Source organism: Malania oleifera, chromosome 1 (genome assembly GCF_029873635.1).
Source record: "Malania oleifera isolate guangnan ecotype guangnan chromosome 1, ASM2987363v1, whole genome shotgun sequence".
Taxonomy (NCBI): domain Eukaryota; kingdom Viridiplantae; phylum Streptophyta; class Magnoliopsida; order Santalales; family Ximeniaceae; genus Malania; species Malania oleifera.
The window spans coordinates 25,575,490-25,586,334 of NC_080417.1; the positions used below are offsets into that span (position 1 = coordinate 25,575,490).

At 35.5% G+C, this 10,845-nt stretch overlaps 1 protein-coding gene across 2 annotated transcripts; it reads right to left on the reverse strand.

The window, feature by feature from the left end:
* Positions 1 to 2,764: 2,764 nt before the first annotated feature.
* LOC131157434 (BTB/POZ domain-containing protein At5g66560-like) lies at positions 2,765 to 5,762 on the reverse strand. Of its 2 annotated transcripts, none has more exons than XM_058111612.1 (4): positions 5,143 to 5,762; positions 4,946 to 5,015; positions 3,556 to 4,830; positions 2,765 to 3,463 (listed from the first exon to the last, which is right to left on the reverse strand). In XM_058111612.1, the coding sequence occupies exons 1-4, from the start codon at positions 5,181 to 5,183 to the stop codon at positions 2,882 to 2,884; spliced, it is 1,968 nt and encodes a 655-aa protein (XP_057967595.1). In that variant the 5' UTR covers positions 5,184 to 5,762; the 3' UTR covers positions 2,765 to 2,881. The 2 variants fall into 2 exon arrangements, with proteins under 2 accessions (XP_057967595.1, XP_057967588.1); XM_058111605.1 differs by having other exon boundaries at positions 3,556 to 4,875.
* Positions 5,763 to 10,845: the final 5,083 nt, after the last annotated feature.

Genomic DNA, 10,845 nt, shown 5'->3' on the forward strand with positions numbered 1-10,845 from the left:
GATAAGGCATTAGATTTTCTAGATCATTTAGTTGACTATGCTCAGCAGTGGAACACTAGGATTGACAAAAGACCGATTGCAGCTCAACCATTGAGAGCAATACATGGTGGAGAGTGGAATGAACTAAAAGATGATTTTTGTGTTGAAGTAGGTCTAGCTGAACTCACCAAAAAAGGGGAGGCTATAGAGGTGGAAAAGGAAAATAGTATAGCGCAACTTTGGAATCAACTTTCCTAGTCCTATGCACCCCCTTATCAGCCGCCATATCGTCAGGCTACCCTTTAGCATTAGTATCAGCCACAACAAATCTCTCACAGCTATGCACCTTCAGGATATTAATCTAATGCAGCACCTGCTCCGCTGGAGAAGTCTTTTAAAGATGCTCTTCAGCAGTTCATGCAGTTTCAAGTCACAACTAACAATCAATACACTCATGTCATACATGAATTGCGGGACACCATTAATGAGATGAGCACACAGTTGAATATCTTAGAAAAAGGTGAATTTCTGGTAGAACCTTAGCCTAATCCTCAAGAATACTAGCACCAACAGAAAAAATATATATAATGTTTCTCTTGAGATAGTAGAGGCCGTTATTACTTCGAGAAGTGGAAAAGAAGTTCCCCAACCTGAGATACTCACTGACAAACCAATTGTTGTCTCGACACCTAAAGTTACAACTAAGATAAATGAAGTCAAAGAAAAATCAAAGAAAGCAAGCCTAGAATTGAAAGAAGTTAGTTAACGTGGAGACCGAGACCAGTAAGGAGTACCAACCTGTGGTACCTTACTCTCATAGATTGACAGCTGTGGAACCATCACTCCCTACTAGAGTAAGTGTTAGGAGTGCAATGTTGAAGCAAATCCTCGTAATGGTAAAGTGATGGGTACACCCGATAAAGAGGGTGAGCAGACCGGTGAGAGTTTAATTTTTAAAGAACCATGTAAAAATTTTAATGTTGATGCTTCTAAAGAACCAAAGGTAACTACTCCGACAACTCTGGCTCAAAAACCAGTTCTTAAAGAAGTGAATTTCCTAGAAAATATGCTGAATCAAGATCCTTTCTTATTAAAACAAGTCTGCACATGTTTTTTCTAGTACCTTAGAAAGTATTAATTTATTTGAGGCTAACTTTTGTGTAGGTAACAAGACTATTCATTATGGTGACTCAAATTTGGAGACTCGTCGGTTTAATTTATAGACTTGCACCCACCAGATGAAATTCCTCTAGTGTCTCCGCCAGACAGACTGTGATGTTTTTCTTTCCCTTCTTTTCATTTTTTTTTTACCTTACTTTATTTTTAGTTTATTTTTAGGTACATTTTTCTATAGTTTCAGTTTTTCTTTTCCCTTACTTCTCTACCCAAGTATGCTCTACTTTCCCCATGCACATCTTTTTTATTTCCCCTATGCTTTCACATTGAGGACCGTGTTTCACTTTAGTTGAGAGAGGGGGGGGGGGGGGATGAGAAAACACATGAAAAAAAAATTTGAATGAATAGGTCATGATTAACACTGACTTATACCCTTTACATACTTGCATATAACCTAGGAGTTACACACTTAAGCTGTATAATGGGTTATTTATGTATAATTTCTCTTTATATGATTAATCTAGGAATTGTAACTCTATGAAGGTTGACTGGTAATCCATTCATGTTAATATGACTATATAAATTCTTGCATTTACATGGTATCTAATGAGGCTAAATAGACACATTCACGTGATTCATTGTACTTAGGGTTCCTTATATGATCGACCTCAACATTTCATACCCTTCACATATATATGCAAAATAACAACAAACAATTTTTGTGTTATCTCTTTTGGTTTAATTAAATTAGTCTTTTTTTTTTTTTTAAGAAAGCTCGTTCCATTAAACTTGAAAGTTGTGGAGAAGTAGTATTTATTTTTAGTGACAAATAAAAATTATCACCCTTTTGTTTGATTAAAAATTATTGATTTGGCGCATTTTTCTTAACTTATAAATATAATATCCATTTTTTTTTCTAACTTAAAAATTATTATCTTAGCACATAATAGAGTTTTTATAAACTTAACAGTGTAAGTTCTCACCTCTCTCTCTCTCTCTCTCTCTCTCTCTCTCTCTTAACTTTCATATAATAATAATAATAATAATAATAATAATAATAATAATAATAAGGTTCCATTTTTCGTAATTATTTAAAAAATTAAAAATTATTTGCACAAGCAAATAGTATTCAAAGTATTTATTATTATTTTTCTATTTCCTATAAATATTTTTAAAATAAAATATTAAATCGTCTTTTGTAATTTCCTTTTAGTCCTTTTTACAAGATTTTACTTTTTTTTTAATTACTTAATAAATCAAAAAAAGATAAAGATATAGGAATTACATTAAAATAAAAAATTTAAGAAAAATTAAAAATATCAAAAAATAAATTAAAATACAATGCACACGCGCATAACCAACTTTTGAAAAGTTAGTTTGAAACTAATATAAATTATTTTTAATCAGATCTTCCATCATCAACTTTCACCTTAATGGCTTCCTAAATTCAATCTAATATTTTATATTTTTTTTAACAAATTAGAATTGACTTTTTAAAAGATGATTATTTGTTGACATGACATTCTAGTCCTCTAAATTTAATGTATTATTTTTACATTTTTTTTATGTAACAATTGACTTTGAAAAGTTGATTATTTATCAACAGGATATTCTGACAAATTAAAATAAAATCAATTTTCAAATAGTTAATTTTGGCTGAAACCTACTATTAAAAAGTTCATTAAATTTATTTATTTAATTATTCGGCCGAAAACCTTACAATCATGTTTATTTTATTTTAATTTAAATATTTCCATTAAAAAAAAAAAAACTCAAAATCGTTATGTCACACAAGCGCGTCATGTTTGCGATGGTGATGATGCTGACTCTTCCTCCCTCCTGCAGCCGTTGGTTCATGCGAATCTCGCACCTGGGTTTTGAACTTGCACCCTAACTTCTCCGTGAAGGAGGAGCCTCTACGGGACCCACTTCCACCTGGGCCCACCTTATCGATCTTCTCGATGGCCTTCTTCAAATTGGAGCACTCACGCTCCAGCTCCTGCACGCGCGTCCTCATGCTGTCCATGTCCAGCCGCAGCACATGATTCTCTCTCACCGCCGCCCGCCAACCTCTGTCATCCCCAACTGGTGCCTCTCCCGCCGCATCGTCGCTGTCATCCTCTTCGTTTCCCCGCCTCGTGACGGAAGTCCTGGCCGAGTACCGCAGCGGTTCCAGGTCCGCGGCGAGTAGAGATCCCCCGATCGCGTGGCGGAGCTGAAGCTGCTCGAAGAAGAGCACCTGAACCACCGCTCGTAACGGAAGGCGCGCGTTCTGTGCGGCGTGAGTGCAGGCCTCCAGTGTGAGCTTCTGGCAATCCATCACTCCATAGATCTTCTCGCGCTCTGCTTCTGATATCCATGGATGCGCCTGTGATAAAAACGGATAGGTGAGAACAAAAATTAATATACGCACGAGTACGAGACTTCGATCGAGTACGCACGTCAGATTTAACGTCGTACCTTTATATACACATCAATGGCTCTGTAGAGGCCGTCGTCGAAGAGCCGAGCGTGTTCGGGAAGAATGACGGCTAGTTCGTAGAACTTTTCCGGCTTCAGATTGGCGTCCGAAGCGATCTCTGACAGGTATCCGTCGATCAATTTTCCGACAAACATCAGCGCGCTCGATCTGGCGCCTTCATCGCCTTCGATTCCAGCAGCAGATCTCTCTTCCAAAACCTCCAGGAAGTAGCTTAAAATCCTTTCCACGCAATTGACGTCGTAAAGCGTTTCGTTCAGATATGAATAACTTGGAATCAAAAGATCGTCCAAGGTTGCATGCTCCAGTTGCGACCCGATCTTCTTCTCCAAAGCAGCTCGACAAGCTTCCGATGCGGTCAAAATGTTTGCCGTTCTTAGTAATCCGAACAGAAACCTCGTCGCCGTTGCAGATCTCGAGCTCTTCTCTGGCCGAAGACTCTTAATAATCGTCTCCAACAGTTCTCTCTGCTCAGTCTCTGAAGCTACGGATGCCGACGATGACGACTTCCTACCGGAACGAGTAATGCCTGGAATGTACCTCCCCGCGTAACAAATCACACAACTCTCTATAATGTCCGCACTCAGGTCTCGAGATCTCATGGCCGAAATCAAATGCCTGAACAGAGGAAGGCTCAGATGCGCGAGATCCTCAATCCACGAGTCCGGACCACTAGCCTTACCGGCGTCCTTTCGACGCATGCCAGTATCTATGCCATTCCATAAGATCTGTTTCGAATAAGCTCTGAACGGATCTCCATCTCCGTCGTTCACCGGCCACCCAAATAGCGACGGGTCGGCGGCAGACGCTCTCACAGCTATAGAATCAACGCATCTCTGCGGGATGTTCAACCTCTCTGCAATGGGCATCAGCGGCTCGCACGATTTTAAGGTATTGATGGATTCTTTAAGACTCTCGAGGATAGAATGGGAGAGAAATCTCTCTGTTCTTGAGATGAGATTGTCTTCGGAGTAGTCGTCGGCCATTTCGAGAAACTCCGCGGCGCATCGGAGAGGGGCGACATTGGAAGAAGAGAGTTCAATCTTAACGCCGTAGCAAAACTTCGCAGCAGTCTCGAAGGCGTCGGAACCACCCGGGAATTCTGGTAGAGAGATGTGGCAGAGCTCCTGCTGAAGCTCCTCATCGTCTGCTTCGCAAACTTCGTCTTCAGAGGTCGTTTGGAGCGTAGTAAAATTTGTCTCTTCTTGCTCCGTTATAAGAAGGTGAAGCTTTCTACTTTTGGACATCAGAGGAAACTGAGCGAACAAATCATAACCATCGCATGCACAAAAAGCATCAAACTGTTTTTAAGATTGTGAGAGAGAATTGACTTGTGAGAATACAGGTAGCCAGGTGTTACCAGAATCTGACCTTGTGGAGATGGAAGGTCGTGTCACCAACTTCTATCACAATGTCGCTCGGTAACCCCGTCGTGCAAAACCTTCAAACATTTTTTTTTGTTTGGAAAAAAAAAAAAAAAAAAAAATCAAACACAGTTCTCAATTCAAATATTTCTTGATCAGAAGGGCGACGAAGTTGATGCATTTCCACACAAATACAAATCTTACCATGCTTGGGCTTTGGAGCTCGCTTTGTCAGCGGAAGCCATTTCTAACTTCGGATCGAGAAGCCAAACCCAGCTCCCCGATAATTCCTTTATCTATGCTTACTGATTTGGATTCAATAACGTAAAGCCTTCTATGTCTAGTTAGTAGAAATTAAAGTTGCTGAAGTGAAGTTCAAGCAATTCTCATGCGAAATCATTATTGCCCCCAATAAAAGAATTTGATGAAAGAATTGAAGTGTGACCTACAGCTCTTCCGAGTCGGCACTAATCATGTTTTTTGCTTTGGAATCTGATTTGATCAGAAACGAGAAATGTGCATTCAATCTATCACTCCGCCTGCGTGAATATTCTTGAGAGAGAAAACCGGCAAACATGAAAAGCTAAAAGAGATTGGGAATCCAAAATGCCCCATACGGGACAAACAGAACGAAATTCAACAATTTCCGACAGAGAAGACTGATGGATCGTGCATGCCCGCTTACCTTTTTCTTTACTTCGCAATCCAAGCAGATCAGACTCTCTCTCTCTCTCTCTCTCTCTTCACTAAAAATGTTCGAAACACAGAGAAAGGAGGAAGAAAGGATGTTTCCCTGAAAGAATTTCATCCCTTGCCGAGTCTTCAAAAAAGCCATTTCGTCCTTTTGCTGTTGCATATAACTTTCGAAAAATTAAAAATAAAAAACAAAATGGTCTTATGAAAACCATTGGGGGGTTAATGGCCCCTTCGTTTTTCTACCACATAAATTTTTCCCATTTTTATTACCCAATAAAAGGGCACATTCTCCCTCTCATTTATATACATGTACGTTTATACATACATATTACAACATATTACATGATTGAAGTGAGAAGCGTATAAAAAGGATTAGAAAAGAGGAGAGATAGAGAGAACATCGATACTTTATACAAGGCCGGCTCTAAATTATTTTATAATTCCGTAGTAAAACTTTTGATCTCATCCGCCCGTACAATAGACATAGTCAAACGACATAAATTTCTGTCTCGTTTTTATTTATTTTATTATTAATTTTTATATTATTTTATAACACGTTATCAGTACAAGACTCTAATCAACCCATATATTCTTTTAATTCTTATTTAATTTATGAGATAAGAAGAAATGGTAAAATAATCCTCCTATATTTAATCTCCATAAGAGACGCTATATATTTAAAATTTTCATCTCCATATTTAAATCTTTCGAATAGATAGTTCTCCTGAAGAGGTTATATATATTTAAATCTTTCATATATATATATATATTAATCTCCCGAAAAGATAGACCTCCGAAAAAGACAATATATTTAAATATCTCGTCTACATATTTAATTTTTCCGAAGAGATAAGTCTCATGAATAGGTCATATCTTCTTAAAGAGGTCAAACATTTATCCTCAAAATGAGGTAATATATTTAATCTCCGTAAGAGGTGGTAAATTATTACACAATTTAATATTATAAATTGGAATCATACTCGTCAAAAGTACAAATTGAGAAAAATAAAATAATGTTCCTGAAGAAACAAATTTAAGTACCCCGAAATAGTGGAATTAATATTATATTATTATTTTAGTTTTATTTCAGCTTTTACATTCTATTTTTATAAATTACCTTATTGTTAATTTATTTACATGTCAAATGTACGTAAAGTTTAATTTGTTCTACTCGACATCAAAGGTAATAATTATATATCATATATTTTTTTATGTCAAAATCCATCTAAATACAATGAAATTGAGAAATATTATTTTAAATGTAAATAATGCATCCCTGCAGAATCGCGCAAAAGCCATGATCTTCCTTACGCATGTATATATGATGATGCGTGGAAGGTGCATGGAGTGGGCAGCTTATTAATAAAATATTTTATATATATAATCATGCATGGGCTCAAACGTATTTGTCTCTTTTATTTTATATTCAACCCCCCATCCAATTAATAATTCTTCCCTCTCATAATTGTTATCTCTCTCTAATTATTTTCTCTCTCATATATTTTTATTATATATCATTGTTATTATCATTATATTTATAAAGGAAGAATTAAAGACTGAATACCTCACTATTAAAGACCTACTTATCTTACGGAAAAATTTAAAGGATATATTTGACCATCAGATTTTACCAAAAGCTCGATATGAATGGTTGCATCTGAAATTGTAAGATTTTAAAACAATCAGTAATTACAATTCAATTCTACATAAAATTAGTTTGAAGCTAAATTTATGTGGTGAAAATATTACTAACAAAAAAATGCTTGAAAAGACTTTTACTACTTTCCATCTCATTAATATGCTATTACAACAGCAATATAGGAATAGGAAGTTTAGTAAATTTTTTATCATATCTTCTTGTTACTGAGTAAAATAACGAGTTTTTGATAAAATATTACTAAACTCGTCCAACTGGTTTGATCCTATTCCCCAAAGTGAATATAAATATATTTCGTGGTCGAGGACGAGGTCGCATGTATGGTCATGGGTATAGTTGTTGCTGTGATTGAAATTATCACTGGCATTAAAATGTGAGGATACGATCCCCTAGAAGAGGGATAACCCCCAAAAGAGGGATGTCCACCAGAAGTGGGATAATCAATGATACGCATAATGAAAATAAATGCTATAGATGCAGAGTAAAATATCATTGGTCGCGTACCTGTCATATGCACAGACACTTGGTAGATCTATACCAAGCATCTATAAATGAAAAAAAAAATAGAAAATGTTGACTTTTTAAATCTGATCCATGTTTTGATGTTGACAAAACACTCGTAAGTTCATATCTCAGCACACACATAAGGTAAAGGAGAGATGGAAGCCTGAAGATCTTAAAAGCTTACATCATTTGGTGTATTCCATGAAAGATAGAAAAGCAAAGAAGAAGACATATTCTATTCATTTGTAATGCATTTTGTTTTAAATTTGGTATGTAATAATGCATGTTCATGCATGATATGGATGCCAAGCTCAAACCGACCTTAGATTGACCGTAGGGGACCAACACCTGCCATAGAAAACCTTTTCTAAAAATGATAAAATCATACAAGGTTTTTAAAATGAATTTAGGGTCAAAAAGAAGGCCAAAGTTAAGTTTTTAACTAGGCCCGATCGACCGACCACTACATGTTCTAAACGCCTCGGTTGACCGACCTCAGGCAACCAAGATCTTCATGTAGTGAGCATCTCAGCCGATCAGCCACTTTGTTTGGCAAGTTCTAAAAGCTCAGCTGACCGGCCCTTTTTGTTCAAAACTACGACAGCCAACCGACCTTCATGAATCGGCAAACCGACCATAAGGCTAGCCAACCGAACCTACGAAGGTTCAAAATCACCCTTGGCTCGGCCGACTGGCACCTTCCACAACCAACCAATCCCTCTTTGAAATTTAAATTTGTTGTGTGAGGTCAACCAATCGGCGCTAGCACCAGTTGACCGAACCTCTCTGATCCAGTATTTTTTAGCGCTAAAAAACATATTTATTTTTAATTAAACAAAATTGAAATGACTTCTGTGTCTCCAAAATGGTCATATTTTTTGAAAAACTATAAATATTCCCTCATAACTCAATTTTTAACTAATGCTTAGATTAGAATTACTCCCAAATATTTTATGCTTTAAATTTTTACTCTCTTATACTCATTCATTTGCAAATTCATTTTAAGAGAGTATTTGATTTCTACTCTTCTCCTTCACTAGCACACTTATTGCTTTTGAAGTTTGGTTGAATTCTATTGTTTTTGACACTTGATACACATTTTTTTAAGCATTCACTCTCACTCTTTTTTTTTTTGAAGATCATATTTGAGAGCTAGTTTAGATTTTTCTCCACTCATTTGTCTTGATAAATCTTTGTTAGAGAAATTTTATACTACTTGTGAATCTTGCACATTCATTGCAAGATTCAATAGCTCACATTGTTTTATTGCAAAAGTCTTGTTGAGCTAAAACTCTTGCTTCTCTTTGAACCATTTTCTTGTATATCATTGTTGAGAATATTTCTTAAGGGTTTGCAATTTGGATGTTCTTGTTGCATACTCCATTCATTTATTTTGTTATACAAAAATCATTTGAAGGTAAAACCCTTGATTCTTCTATTATTCTTTGAAAAATATTTTTGGGAAAAAAGTTTCATTAGAGTTATATCTTTGAAGTGCTTATCATAAATTTTTTACTCAAAGATTGAAAAATTATTTTTGAGAAAAACCACACATACTCACTTGAGCTTTGTATCATATCATATGTGAGTGCATATTTCATTATTGTACATCATTTGCTTAGTGTAGGAGAATTCTAGTTATACACAAAATATTTGATTATTATTGTATTCCCAGCGTGTGTTCGGAAGAGGATTGTACTGTCCTGTAAAGTACAGCGGATTGACTTAGACCAAGTTAAAAAAGTTAGGATTTGCACCATTCTGTAAAGTGTGCACTGGATTGGTTCAAACCCGGTTAGGAGAACTAGGTACACCATTCTGTAAGGTGTAGTTATAGGTTAGGCTCAGCCTTGTAAATGTGAGTTGGGGTATTCCTCGCCCAGTGAAGAGAGGAGGTTGTAATAGGTGTCGCTCCACCCGTTAAGTGAGCAGCTAGTGGAATCCTCTTGCTTGTTAGCTTGAGGCGGGGACATAGGCAAGTTTGGCTGAACCTCGATAACATATTTTGTCACTCTCTTCGTTATGCTCTTTAATTTCTGCACTTGAATGCTTTATTTAATCTATTGTATATGATTTATATATTTGCATATTTCAGTTATTGTGAATGATTGGGAAAATACTGAGATTGTTTTAATTGCCATAATATCTACTCTGTTATTTTGTAGTGATATTTATAATTACAGAGAAAAACCCTAGGTTGTAAAATATTGATTGTGATTTGAATTGGACCTAGGAATAATTTTTTAAATACCCAATTCACCCCCTCTTGAGATTACACTAATTACATCAGTAAAGAAGTAAAAATAAATGATGCTAATTTTATTGCAAATCAAACAATGATGCAAAAGAAGCAATATTATGTTTTGATTTATCATTGCTCCGATTGATTCTAAAATGTCTATGGAAAAGTTTGTTTAGCTAATAGTGCTATAACACACAATTATTCAAGATAGAAAATATTTCCATTACTTGAATATATTTTCAATAAATGTTAATACAATATATGTTTCTATAAATTTGATTAAAGGCTCCGAAAGAGCTAATATAAAGTTACTCAATGGTACTTTATAACAAATCAATGAAGCTTTATGATCCAACAGATTCAAAAGGAATCTGTTAAGTTTTAAGATTTAAAACTCAATGGATATCAAATTGAAACTATAAATAAAGGTAGTAAATAATTTTTTTCTATTACTTCTATTGTTTATTGGAGAAACAAATTTTAGAAAATTGACAACCTTATATTTTGGACTGTATTATCCAAAGATTAAAAACAGTAGTAAAATCATATCCAAAGTTATTTACACTTTGGCCTAATCACCTTGGACATCCTGGAGATGTAACGATGTGAAGAATCATTAAAAATTCACATGGTTATCCCTAAAGAACTAGAAGATTTTTTTATCAACTGATTTCATGTACACTACCTGTTCTCAAGGGAATTAATTGTCATTTTAATGAAACTATATTCCCTACATTAGGGGGAGAAAAATTAGTGCCTAAAGCACAGCATGAAATAATGTGGAATACCATTAATTTATCTTATTTAG

Coding starts and splice junctions, on each gene's coding strand:
- LOC131157434 (XM_058111605.1), bottom strand. CDS start 5,183: ATGGCTTCCGCTGACAAAGCGAGCTCCAAAGCCCAAGCATG. Junction 5,016..5,142: donor AGCTCCAAAGCCCAAGCATG/GTAAGATTTGTA, acceptor AAATGTTTGAAG/GTTTTGCACGACGGGGTTAC. Junction 4,876..4,945: donor CGACCTTCCATCTCCACAAG/GTCAGATTCTGG, acceptor TCTTAAAAACAG/TTTGATGCTTTTTGTGCATG.